Below are 13727 nucleotides of genomic sequence, written 5' to 3' on the forward strand. Positions count from 1 at the left end.
GGATTCAGGGCACAGTCCGACAATGGCTGCGCTCCTTTATCTCAGGTCGGGGACAGAGGGTGGCGTTAGGGAGGGACTTGTTGCTGCAGCACTCCTTGGTGTGTGGAGTCCCACAGGGCGCAATCCTTTCCCCGATGCTTTTCAATATCTTTATGTGCCCCCTTGCCCAGATTGTCCGGAGTTTGGGGCTGGGTTGTCATCAATATGCTGATGACACCAAGCCTTATCTGTTGATGGACAGCCGCCCTGACTCGTATAAAGATGTGGCCGTCATGTCAATCGGGGCTCTCTCCTACTTAGAGTCCATCTGGTAAAAGATCCGAGGGGGCAAATTTGTCCAACACCATCCATGCTGTATGGACCATACTGAAAGCAAGACCAAAACAGTGGGGGTGATTATTATCTATGTTGAGCAACATGAGTCTTGATTTCCGTGCTGCCTGCACATTTTTATTTTGGTAACCCTTCTACCTGGACCATAAAGAGCTAGACCATAAAGAAGGCTGATCGCCGAAGAATTGATGCTTTTGAATTCTGGTGCTGGAGGAGACTCTTGAGAGTCCCATGGACTGCAAGAAGATCAAACGCATCCATTCTGAAGGTAATCAGCCCTGAGTGCTCACTGGAAGGACAGATCGTGAAGTTGAGGCTCCAGTACTTTGGCCACCTCATGAGAAGAGAAGACTCCCTGTCAGGAGTGCTCTGATGGTGTTTCCTGCTTGGCAGGGGGTTGGACTCGATGGCCCTTGTGGTCTCTTCCAACTCTATGATTCTATGATTCTAAAAGACCCTGATGTTAGGAAAGATTGAGGGCACAAGGAGAAGAGGACGACAGAGGACGAGATGGTTGAACAGTGTTCTCGAAGCTACCAGCATGAGTTTGACCAAACTGCGGGAGGCAGTGGAAGACAGGAGTGCCTGGAATGCTCTGGTCCATGGAATCACGAAAAGTCAGACACGACTAAATGACTAAATAACAACAACCCTTCTACCAAATGCTAAAGCAAGCAGCTTAACATAGCTTATGTGCTAGGAAGTCGTTCTGCGCATGCCCCATTGGCATGAACCATGCGGCATGGGAGCATCACTGCATTCTTGCACAGTGCACATCCACGTCAATGGGGCATCTTTGGGAGAATTTCCTGTGTGCTCTGCGAATTAACTAGCTCCAAAGAGCGGAGAGGCCTTGTTAGCTTTCGTTTGATCTTGGGCAGTTCAGGGTCTATACAATTTATCTAACGTATTTATATCCCAATATCCTTCAACTCCGAGGCAGATGTAATTCTAAAACTACGTACGCACAGAGGCAGAGAGCATAGAAACAAAAAATAGCTGAAAACTGGGAAACTGCAGAAATGTCGACATGGAATTCTGGGTACACTGCACTGTGAATCCGGGTGCTGGATTCACATTGTGTCAGTGTTAAGAATGAGCCAAACGGGTGCGCACTTCATGAAAAATGTGCCCTCTGACACCCAATTCCATGTATTTTCAAGCGGGGGAGAAAATGTTCATTCCAAAAGGCAGTACACAAACAGGAGTTCTGGATGTCTTCCACAATTGTCAGATAAGCCACCAGCAGACAGTTCAAGGTTGATGCAGAGAAAGCATCACAAGGGGGGAGAGAGCAAAGCCCATAAGCCCAGCAACCGCAATCCCATTTCCAAGGGAGTAAACCCACTGAACAAAATGGCACTTAAAGGTAAAGGGACCCCTGACCGTTAGGTCCAGTCATGGCCGACTCTGGGGTTGCGGTGCTCATCTCGCTTTATTGGCCAAGGGAGCCGGCGTACAGCTTCCGGGTCATGTGGCCAGCATGGTGAACCAGAGCAGCGCACGGAAACACCATTTACCTTCCCGCCGGAGTGGTACCTATTTATCTACTTGCACTTTGATGTGCTTTTGAACTGCTAGGTTGGCAGGAGCAGGGACCGAGCAACGGGAGCTCACCCCGTCGCAGGGATTCGAACCGCCGACCTTCTGATCAGCAAGCCCTAGGCTCTGTGGATTAACCCACAGCGCCACCCGCGACCCACTAAAATGGCACTTAAAGGTAAAGGTAAAGGGGACCCCTGACCATTAGGTCCAGTCGCGACCGACTCTGGGGTTGCGGCGCTCATCTCGCTTTATTGGCCGAGGGAGCCGGCATAAATGGCACTTACTTTAGAGTAAATATCCATAAGAGTGAACTTTATTTTTCTGATCACATCCACACTGTACAATCAATGTATTGCCAGATTGCGCATATTGCAAAGGTGCCAAAATTTAGAGAGGGGTTTGTTTCGCAGAAAAACATATGGTGTTTGTAAATTGGCCTTTTGAAATTACCCATGTAATCCTACACATGCCCACCCAGTCAGAAGTAAGTCCTGATGGGGCTGGCTCCCATGAATGAGGACACAGGTCTGCAACTTTGAGCATAACATAAACATAGCTCAGTCGGTCAGAGTGTGGGGCTGATAACGCCAAGGCTGCAGGTTCAATCGCCTTATGGGACAGCTGCATATTCCTGCATTGCAGGGGGGTGGACTAGATGATTCTTAAGGTCCCTTCCAACTCTAAAAAAAATCCTGTTGTTGTTGTTTAGTCGTTTAGTTGTGTCCGACTCTTCGTGACCCCATGGACCAGAGCACGCCAGGCACCTCTGTCCTCCACTACCTCCCGCAGTTTGGTCAAACTCATGCTGGTAGCTTCGAGAACACTGTCCCACCATCTCGTCCTCTGTCGTCCCCTTCTCCTTGTGCCCTCCATCTTTCCCAACATCAGGGTCTTTTACAGGGAGTCTTCTCTTCTCCTGAGGTGGCCAAAGTCTTGGAGCCTCAGCTTCACGATCTGTCCTTCCAGTCAGCACTCAGGGCTGATTTCCTTAAGAATGGAGAGGTTGGATCTTCTTGATTCTATAATTGTTACTTAATTTTGCATAGTAAGACTGTTTTCCTTGTTTTTGTATTCTATTTTGTATTGTATTGGGGCAAGGCAGGTGGAAGGAAGCCTTGCCTGATGGAGTCCCTCCCCTCACAGTTCTTCCTCCAGGACCAGCTCCCTTGTGAGGACTCCTAGGGCCGGAGGGTGGGGCAAGTCAATAATTAAATGTATTATTTAAAGTGTTTGTTACAAATGGAGCTACAAGCTAGCATTGCTTTGATTTTGCCAAAGCAGCAGACGGAAAAAAACTGAGGAGTAGTCTTTAAAATGAGAGGGCCGTTTATACTATCTGCTGAACTGAAATGGTAAAATGTTTACTCCATTGTACCATTTTAAACAACAGCAGCTGTGTGTCAGTTGGAGGGCAGCAAACACACTCTGGGGTTGTTGTTTTTTTGTTAAAGGAAATCCCATGCACTTGGGGGGGGGGGAATGTCTGGGAGAAAGCTAGGATGAACTTTTCTCCAGGACATGCTAGTTAAACGAGTGCTTTCATTTGTCTGTTTGAAAAACAAGAGCAAATATTCAGGCATTACATCCTGGAATCTGCCATGGAAAGGCTTTTACTGCCTGATTCTGCTGCAGGTTGCGTGAACTTTTTCCCAGTGCTATTTTTCTGTTCAGCCAATTGATGAAGCCAGAGCTGTTATCTGTTCTCATCAGGTGCCGGCCCTCTTCTGCGAGACTGGAAGTAGCGTATTTTTCGCTCTATAAGATGCACCAGACCACAAGACGCACCTAGTTTTTGGAGGAGGAAAACAAGAAAAAATATATTCTGAATCTCAGAAGCCAGAACAGCAAGAGGGATCACTGTGCAGCGAAAGCAGCAATCCCTCTTGCTGTTCTGGCTTCTGGGATAGCTGCGCAGCCTGCATTCGCTCCATAAGACACACACACATTTCCCCTTACTTTTTAGGAGGGAAAAAGTGAGTCTTATAGATCAAAAAATACGGTAACTCTTCTGCCATCCATTCAAGAGGCCACCAGGTAATTCTTGAACGGGACAAATGCATGGGGGGAAAACCCAGACTCAAGCGATACCAGTTGTGCGAGCTTTTTCTAAAAATAAATAAATAAATTTGAGGATTCCCCCCCCTCAAGTGGGTGGAGGAAGAGGGAAGAGAGCTGGGTGCATCAAGAGGGACGTCATGGGTGTGCTACCCAATCTGAGGGAGGCAAAGAGAAGCGGGGGAGAGAATAAAAGGAGGTTGAGATGAGAAGGCAGGAACAGCAACAACCCAGTGCTGCCACCTCTGTCCTGAGGAATTCAGACAAGGGAGGAGATTGTAGGGATCATTAATCATTACTGTCTCTTTGAGCAGTTAACTTCTTGGAGTTTCTCGTAATAGTGGTACCTGAATCTGGTCATCCCTTTTGAGTTTATTTTTTAAGCTCTGCTGTTCCCTTCTCCTCGTCTCTCAGAAGGAAGAGCTGCCCTAGGTCAACTGCTGCAGCTTCTCCACCATGTCTTTGGCAGGAATGAAATGCCTGGTGACCGGAGCTGGTGGATTCCTTGGTCAAAGGATCGTCTGCCAGTTGCTGGAGGAAGAGGAAGGACTGGCCGAGGTCCGCGCCACGGACAAAGCCCTCAGCCCTGAGACGCTTCAGCGTTTTGGAAGTAGGTTCCTCTCTGTTTGTTTTCTGAAGGGAGGGGAAGATCTGGAGTTTAGAGAAGACATGTGAGGATCCAAATTGTAGGGTTATCTCGTGGGGGGGGGGTCATTTCGGGACAGTGGCCTCACTTACTGAGGTGTTGCATGAGCTGAAACATTTCAGAACACAGGTGGGAGCTTGCAGGATGCACACAGAAAGGTAGCGTGCTCAGGAAAGGAGTGTACCTTCCCACCTTAGATCAAATCTATGCTGCCAGGTGCCATAAGAAAACGGCAGAGATAGCACAGGATAGTACGCACCCCGGAAATGATCTCTTTCAGCTTCTGCCTTCTGGAAGAAGGTATAGGGTTATAAAGACTAGGACTAGCCGCCTGAGAAACAGTTTCTACACAAATGCAATTCTGGTTCTAAACGCAGCATAAGGGGTCTCTATAGTATAGTGTATTTTAAAATGGGGTTTCAGAGTTTTTAGGGGGGTTTGAATGTTTTATGTAGTTTTAATGTAGTTTTATGTAGTTTTATGTAGTTTGATGTAATTTTGTGGTAGTTTTATGTAGTTTTTCAATTTCATTGTTATGCATGGGACAATGACAATAAAGATATTGTATATCGTACTGGGATCCTTCGCCCCGACAGGCCACTTTTCTACCTGCAGAGAATATGTTTTGTGCAGCAGGGTGTTTGCCCATCACCAAGCAAGGTGCCTCAGGCCCCGTCATTAAACTGTGGCTCTTTAAAAGGCCTGATATTTCTTCACTGGTTTAGTTTTCTGTTTGGGGATGGTTAAATTTGCTTCATGTTAACATTTTGACGGTGTGGGTTTTTTTAATGTGAGGGTCGTTGTCTGTTTTATATTGCTCTGTGATGGTAGAATGGGGTAGCAGTGGGGCAGCAGTTGTACTGTGGAACAGGAATACTTTGGCATAAGGTTGCAACTTTGCAAACCTGGGCGCTCCCTGCAGGCTGCCGTTAGCCTCGTCAGAAACACGGTCTCCGGCAAACACCTGAGTGGGCTGTACTTATCTGTGTCTGCGAGGAGATATAAAATCATGTCAGAGGGGTTCTGGCCAGGGGACCTTGTCATTATAGGTACTAAAAATCTTTTTCTTGCATCATTATATAAGGGACAGTGCAAGATATAATGCATAAGGTCCTCTACTTTAGGACATCCCCTAATGCACACACGCTCGTTTGTTGGTATGCCTCTGTGTCTCCCATCTCTATAAGCAGAGTTTATTGTATTTAGTCGTAACTCTGTAAAAGCTTTCCGAAGTTGTGCAAAAGTCAATTCATTAAAATAAAATGTAGGTTCATTGGGAGTGGGCTGTATCTCCACAACTTCCATGTATTCAGATGAACAAATGAAAGAGGCTTCCACAACTGGAATTGAGTGATGTCTCCCTTTTTGCATGCTCAGCTGAATGTTCAGATGCTATGCGAGTTTTTCCTGCCTGTGTGCCTGTGCTGGGAGCAGGGCTGGTGGTCTCTAGGAGATGGCAGGAATGTGTGCGAAATCCAGAGCCAATCCAGAGCGAAAAATAAAAACCAGGGGCATTAGGTGTAAGGGCAACAAACTTAAACCTCAGAAGTTAGGTTTAAATAAGGGACAACTGTTCCTTTGGTTACTGCCCTAGGAAAAGCAGGAAGGACCTCCTGTGGCTGCTGTTCGTATATTACTCTATAGAGAAACCTTCAGTTTAAAAACTAATTGACTGACTTTAGAGCACTGGCAGACTGGTTTCCCATTGTCCCCTGAATATCCAGGATAGCAGCAGCAACATGCCTAGCAGTACAGTTCAGGAAATATTAAAAGGTTTTCTATAATTAACAAAAGCAACATTCAGTGTCTCAGATCCTCCTTACAGGTCAGTTACAGTCAGTTTGAGACCTTTTTGTTGTAGAGAATTTGAGGTTCAGGGCGTTGACAGTTTCTGTGCGTCTTTCCTCACTTCTTGCTTCTTTCCCTTTTCTGTTTCTCTTCTTTTTCTTCTTTTCTGTGAAGTCATACATTTGTTAAAATCCAGGGATTGTGTACTCAAAGGGGTGTTAGATGGCTGATGGAGGGCTCCGGGTGGTGGACAGGGTAATCTCGGTCTCCCAGGGTGAGAGGCTGGGAGGAGAAAGGAAGGATATCGGATGAGAGCTTGGGGGGGGGGGCTGCTACCTTCCGTGGGAGGTGGAGGCTGAGAATTGCCTTTAGGAGAGGACTCCGGCAACCATTTTGTGCGAGTCTGATTAATGCGTGACTGCCAATATGTGTGCCACTTTTGGCTCCAAAAGGGGACAGAACAGGGTGGGGGTGTAATGGGCTTATGTATAACCGCTGACATGCACAATACTAGAACACAACCCCCATGCAAATGGGGAGTTGCCTGTATTTTTGGTAGCCCTTATCTTATTGTGCAGTCGTACCTTGGATCCTGAATGCCTTGGTACTCGGACATTCCGGTTTCCGAACATTCTTTGGAACCCGAACGTCCAACTGGGCTTCCGATTGGCTGCAGGACCTTCCTGCAGCCAATCAGAAGCCGCGCTTTGGTTTCCAAACATTTTGAAAGTTGAACAGACTTCCGGAACGGATTCCTTTCGACTTCCAAGGTACAGCTGCATCTGTATTGTGAAAAACTTTAATAAAAATCTTGTAACTGGTCAATATTGAGCTGTGGAGGGCAGCTTTCAATGCCCCTATGGCTTCCAACTGAAAAGCTGCATGGGCACAGACTCCTTGGGATTACATCAAGGTCATGTTAGTCATGCAAGGAAAATTAGCTTCTAAGAAAAAGACCAATATTCAAAAAAGAGGCAGGAATCCTTCTGCCTTCTTCAGTGTGCAGTAGAGTGCTGAGACATCATGGACTCTGCTCCCCCCCCCTTTTTTTTGGACACATTGCCCACAAGGGCATCTCTTACTGACTATGGGCAATTACACACACACACACACACACACACACACACACACACACACACACACACATTTTGAAAATACAGTTGAACTGGAGATGTGTCATAATCCAGCACAGATTTAGAAAAGGGTTAAGTCGTCTAGAATCATTTACTTCTTATTGGCTCTAACATACAGTTTGCATATACACTATACCCTTAAAACACATTCTTTCCCTCAAAAGAATTCTGGGCACAGAACTACCCAAACTTTATAGAAATTTATTTATGTATGTGACTACAGCGGCAATCATGTTTATTTGCTCAAAAATGGAAAGAAGAAGTCCTGACAGAAGAAGAATGGACACAAAAACTCATGAAATATGCAGAAATGGCAAAACTTACCGGAAAAAATAAGAAATCAAGATAACAAACTTTTAAAAAATGAATGGAAATGGCTTGTTGAATATTTACAAACAAACTAAACAATAAGAACATTGGCAGGATTGTTGTAATAATCTGCCGTTTTATAAGAGTATACATTTAAAGCAGATGACTAAATGGTTAATTCAGAATATGCAGAAAATACAAAAAATTTTAGGAACCACAGAAAGAGGGGGAAGGAAGTCGAGTTTTAAAAATGTTAAAATGATTGTAAAATTACTGAAATGTGTAAATAAAAGTTTTTTTAAAAAAAGAAATTCTGGGCACTGTAGTTTAGCTCTTGCAGAGTGACAATTCCCGGCAACTTTTAACAAACTACAGCACCCAGAATTCTTTGAGGGAAAGAATGTGCTTTCAAGGTATAGTATATACAGTGCCAGATTTACATATAAGCTAAACAAGCTACAGTTTAGGGCCCCACTCTGTTGGGGGCCCCAAAAAAAATTTAAAGGGAAAAAAACCTGGATGTACATTTCCAAAATATAAAAAACAAATTAAATAAAACCTACATACAGCAACAGTGTTTTGTGTTGTGTAGGCTCCTATGATGTAAGTCATGGGCCCTGCCTGCCAGCCTGCTCCCTAAAAGATCACTGGTTTGCTCACATAAAGGGCCCTATTACCTTCAGTAGCTTAGCCACCTAGCCACTGTGATCCACGTGACGGTCACCTCCAGACTGGATTATTGTAACTCGCTCTACGTGGGGCTGCCCTTGAGACTGACCCAGAAACTCCAGCGGGTGCAGAATGCTGCAGCGAGACTCCTTACGGGGTCCTCGCTGCAAGATCACATTTGCCCAGTGCTATACCAGCTGCACTGGCTCCCGGTGGGGTACAGGATCAGGTTTAAGGTGCTGGTTTTAACCTTTAAAGCCCTATACAGCCTAGGACCCTCGTACCTACGGGAGCGTCTCTCCAGGTATGCCCCACAGAGAAACTTACGGTCTTCAAATAAAAACATCTTGGAGGTCCCAGGCCACAGAGAGGTTAGGCTGGCCTCAACCAGAGCCAGGGCTTTTTCGGCTGTGGCTCCGATCTGGTGGAACGCTCTGCCACAAGAGACTAGGGCCCTGCGGGACTTGACATCTTTCCGCAGGGCCTGCAAGACAGAGCTGTTCCGCCAAGCCTTTGGCCAGAGCACAGCCTGATTCCCTCCTCTGGCAATCTTCACAGAACTCTAGCCCAATGGTTGCCATCAATTTGATTTTGAATTAATTTTATAATGAAATGGTTTTAGAATGTTGTATTATTTTATTGTTGTTAGCCGCCCTGAGCCTGGCTTCGGCTGGGGAGGGCGGGATATAAATAAAAATTTATTATTATTATTATTATTTATTAGGGCCTCATCAAACCTAAATCCGGCCCTGAGTATATACACAGCCAAAGTCTTGAGAAACATGTCGTTTTGGCTGCTCCTTGATATAGATTAAATGGTAGGGATTCTCCTGCTCTTTAGTGAACCCACGGAGGCAAACAACTGATCACCCCTCTACCTGATGTCATAATTTCCAGAACTGAAGACTAAAACTCCCTTGACAATCATCCAAGGAGATATCCGGGATGCAGCCTTCCTCCGCACTGCTACCCAAGGTGTCTCTCTTGTCATCCACACGGCTTGCATCATCGACGTCTTGGGATATATAGACAAACAGACACTTTGGGATGTCAACACGAAAGGTAAGACTGGGTTGTGCGGAGGGAAATCCGGGTGGGACACACTTGGAAAGGACCGTTTGGAAGACGATTGAAATGACCTCAGCAAGGTGATTTGTGCTGCTTATTCATCACCAAACCTTTTCTTGGCATCACATACAAACATCCAAACCAAATCAATACAGAATTACCACTTCCCCAGTGGCACAAAACATTTGCTAAAAGAAAGGATGTAGAGGAGTCTATCGTCGCATCTCTAGGTCTCCAGGGAGATCAGACGTCTGCAGTGTATTTCGATGACAAAAAAAACCAAATAGAGATATTTAGCCAGTAATTTGGTGAGCTCTTGATCATTCCCCAGTAATAGAAAATGTATGACCTCCAACTCTGGCTTCCATTTGGGGAAGCAGAGTTGATCTAGAAATTGTTGGCGGAGATCAGAATAGTTTACCAATGAAGAACCATATGTGCTGCTTATTGAACATGTCTTTCCTTCACTGCTGACCAACCACAGCCTGTCCCCAGGAAGCTGAAATTCAGAGCAGGGAAGGTGGTTTCTGTTGCAGCAACAACAACCTCTGGGAGAGGGTGGCCTGGTATCACAAGCAATAAAAGGTAAAGGTACCCCTGCCCGTACGGGCCAGTCTTGCCAGACTCTAGGGTTGTGCGCTCATCTCACTCTATAGGCCGGGAGCCAGCGCTGTCCGCAGACACTTCCGGGCCACGTGGCCAGCATGACAAGCTGCATCTGGCGAGCCAGCGCAGCACACGGAATGCTGTTTACCTTCCCGCTGGTAAACGGTCCCTATTTATCTACTTGCACCCGCGGGTGCTTTCGAACTGCTAGGTTGGCAGGCGCTGGGACCGAAAGACGGGAGCTCACCCCGCCGCACAGATTCGAAACGCTGACCATGCGATTGGCAAGTCCTAGGCGCTGAGGTTTTACCCACAGCGCCACCCGCGTCCCTATCACAAGCAATACACAGGCAAAATATTCAGTTTCAACCTTTTGCCATGAGTCCTCTTGGGGCGCGGGTGGCACTGTGGGTTAAACCCCAGAGCCTAGGACTTGCTGATCAGAAGGTCAGCGGTTCGAATCCCCGCGACGAGGTGAGCTCCCGTTGCTCGGTCCCTACTCCTGCCAACCTAGCAGTTCGAAAGCACGTCAAAGTGCAAGTAGATAAATAGGTACCACTCCGGCTGGAAGGTAAATGGCGTTTCCGTGCGCTGCTCTGGTTCGCCAGAAGCGGCTTAGTCATGCTGGCCACATGACCCGGAAGCTGTACGCCGGCTCCCTCGGCCAATAAAGCGAGATGAGCGCCGCAACCCCAGTCGGCCACGACTGGACCTAATGGTCAGGGGTCCCTTTATCTTTACCTCCTGCTTCCTAGGCCTCCTTCAGCCACCTGCTGATGTACTACAACACAATATAGCCTCTGTTGCCTCCTTTCCATGGCACTGTCAGGAATACACAGCCACCCCCCAGCCTGTCAGAGCTGTTCTTGGGAAACTAGAGTGACACAGTGCAGAATGGGGTAGGGATAGAGAGGCAGAGTCCTGAGATGGTAGAATAGATTGTTCCACTTTACACTGCAGTTTCAGCTGCAGATGCTTAGTGCACAATCTTCTGCATTTAAACGTTGATATGAAATGCTCCCATAAGCCCACCGTCTATGTAAGAGGCTCCTGTTACAAAACGAGGGACTAGTCTGAAGTCAGTGGATTCTGGACAGGACTGCATGTTTGAATAGCCACTTTTCTTTAAAAAGAAACCTCCCTGCATGTAGAAGACCAGTGCATCAGGGAGAAGGGGTTAGTATAGGCTGTTCCCTGGTGTGTTTTAGTACACGTTGAGGGATTTTTATGCACACTGATGTACGTCATGCAGAATGAGTGGTAGGACAACACTGAACGGAAAAGGGGCTCAAATTAAGCCTCAGGTCAAAATTTCCAGAAATGTTGTGTAGTAAGTAGACCCACTTTTAACGGATAAGCTGGGGAGGAGCTACAGAGGCTTTCGACTTCCTAGCAGGTGCCCCTCTCACAGGGAACACCGGCCACCTTGCTTCATGCAGGCAGTTCTTCACAAAGACAGGCCTGGCACAATGCAATGAGCTGGTGGGTTTGGGTCATCACTAAAAATTGCAGAGGGCACATGTGTGTGAGACAGCGGGGAAATGTTCTTTTCATTTTTCCACCTCTGGTAGCAAAACCTGAGCCAGCCTTGCTAACGTGTTTCTTTTTGGCAAAGGTACACAGCTACTCCTGGATGCCTGCTTCCACAACAACGTCCAGTATTTTGTCTTCACCAGCAGCATTGAAGTGATGGGTCCAAACAGAAGAGGGGACCCCATTGTTGATGGCGATGAAGACACGGTGTACCACGATACCAGAAAATTTCCTTACGCTGAATCAAAGAGAGTAGCAGAGAAATTTGTGCAGCAGCTGGATGGCCAGCCGCTGAAAGATGGCAGCAGTCTTGTGACGTGTGCTTTGAGGTCCCCGTACATCTTTGGAGAAGGAAGTCCTTTCCTTCTGGGCCATCTCGATGAAAGCATCCAAAACAATAACATCTTTATAAGGCTATCTAGGAAGGAGGCTCTTGTAAATCCCATCTACGTAGGGAACATTGCTTCGGCTCACATTCAAGTGGCGAAAGCCATGAGGGATCCAGAAAAGGTCAAGCGGATCCGAGGAAAATTCTATTACATCACAGATGACACTCCCCACATGAGCTATTCGGACTTAAATTACGAGCTGAGCAAGGAGCTGGGGTTTGGTATTGAACCCAAACTACCAATGCCCTTGACAATGTTCTATTACTATTCTCTGCTGCTGGAGATTGTGAGTTTCTTACTCCGGCCTTTTGTCAGATACATTCCCCGCATCAACACTCACCTTGTGACCTTGGTCAATACCCCGTTTAGCTTTTCTTCCAGAAAAGCTCAAAGGGATTTTGGCTATGCACCTCGCTACAAATGGGAAGAAGCCAAGGAGCTTACAAGCCAGTGGATTGCCAAAGTAGCTCCACTGAGAAGGGCCTACCTGAAAAACAAGACCCTCTAAGGTTGACCTCCGTGGCAGGATGAAGAGGAGGCAGGAAGTAAGGAGGGCGGGGGTCAGCTGGGAGGAAACAGAGCACCCAAAGTGTGGAACCCACTTTCTGTAACACCCTGAATGAAGTACAAGAACACTTTCGTTCACTGTGGACATTAATGATCAAGCAGATCCCTGCAGAGTTCTTCACCAGCTCTCATGGGCCGCCATCTGCTCCTGTCACCATTCAAAACTGCAAGGACAGCAGTGATTTGTCACATACAGGTTACTTGCAAGCACCTAGCAGAGAAATGTTAATAATAGCAATGCATATATAAAATCAACAGGACAAGTATGACCTGTGCAACAAGTGTTGTGTGTGGGTTTTTTTAAATTGAGTTTGAGGGCCATTTTATAGAATCAGCATGATCAAGTGGCAATGGTTTTTGTGATAAGGGTGATGAGGTGTGCTGCCAATAAAGGGCGGGTGAGGAAAAAGTACATTCTTAAAGAATATGGTGCAAAGAAGGGTTTGGCCTGGTTCTCATCTCAGTTTCCTATTTTTCTCTAGTACGGTCCATAAAATAGTTACCACCTGATCCTGCTGGTTCTATACTCTGGCCCCCAAGTCATGCCAGCTAACAAATCCTTCTACTCTACGGTGCCTCTTCACCCTAGGGACTGTATAGAGTGCAATATTTTCACCGTCCATTAAGTGCATCTGAACACTTTCCAGATAAAAGGTAAAGGTAAAGGTACCCCTGCCCGTACGGGCCAGTCTTGACAGACTCTGGGGTTGTGCGCCCATCTCACTTAAGAGGCCAGGGGCCAGCGCTGTCCGGAGACACTTCCGGGTCACGTGGCCAGCGTGACAAGCTGCATCTGGCGAACCAGAGCAGCACACGGAACGCCATTTACCTTCCCGCTGGTAAGCGGTGCCTATTTATCTACTTGCACCCGGGGGTGCTTTCGAACTGCTAGGTTGGCAGGCGCTGGGACCAAACGACAGGAGCGCACCCCGCCGCGGGGATTCGAACCGCCGACCATGCTTTCGCAAGTCCTAGGCGCTGAGGTTTTACCCACAGCGCCACCCGCGTCCTTTCCAGATACCCAAACACAATTTCAACCAGAAATCCAAGCACAGGTTGAAAATGGAAGAATAGGTAACTCTTTTT

The 13727-nt window shown here is 46.9% G+C and overlaps 1 protein-coding gene across 1 annotated transcript; it reads left to right on the forward strand.

The window, feature by feature from the left end:
* The first annotated feature begins 4148 nt into the window (after positions 1 to 4148).
* HSD3B2 (hydroxy-delta-5-steroid dehydrogenase, 3 beta- and steroid delta-isomerase 2) lies at positions 4149 to 12922 on the forward strand. Its single transcript, XM_028712812.2, has 3 exons — positions 4149 to 4543; positions 9376 to 9540; positions 11768 to 12922. The coding sequence occupies exons 1-3, from the start codon at positions 4390 to 4392 to the stop codon at positions 12580 to 12582; spliced, it is 1134 nt and encodes a 377-aa protein (XP_028568645.2). The 5' UTR covers positions 4149 to 4389; the 3' UTR covers positions 12583 to 12922.
* The last annotated feature ends 805 nt before the right edge of the window (positions 12923 to 13727 follow it).

This window comes from Podarcis muralis, chromosome 17 (genome assembly GCF_964188315.1).
Source record: "Podarcis muralis chromosome 17, rPodMur119.hap1.1, whole genome shotgun sequence".
NCBI classification, from domain to species: Eukaryota; Metazoa; Chordata; class Lepidosauria; order Squamata; family Lacertidae; genus Podarcis; species Podarcis muralis.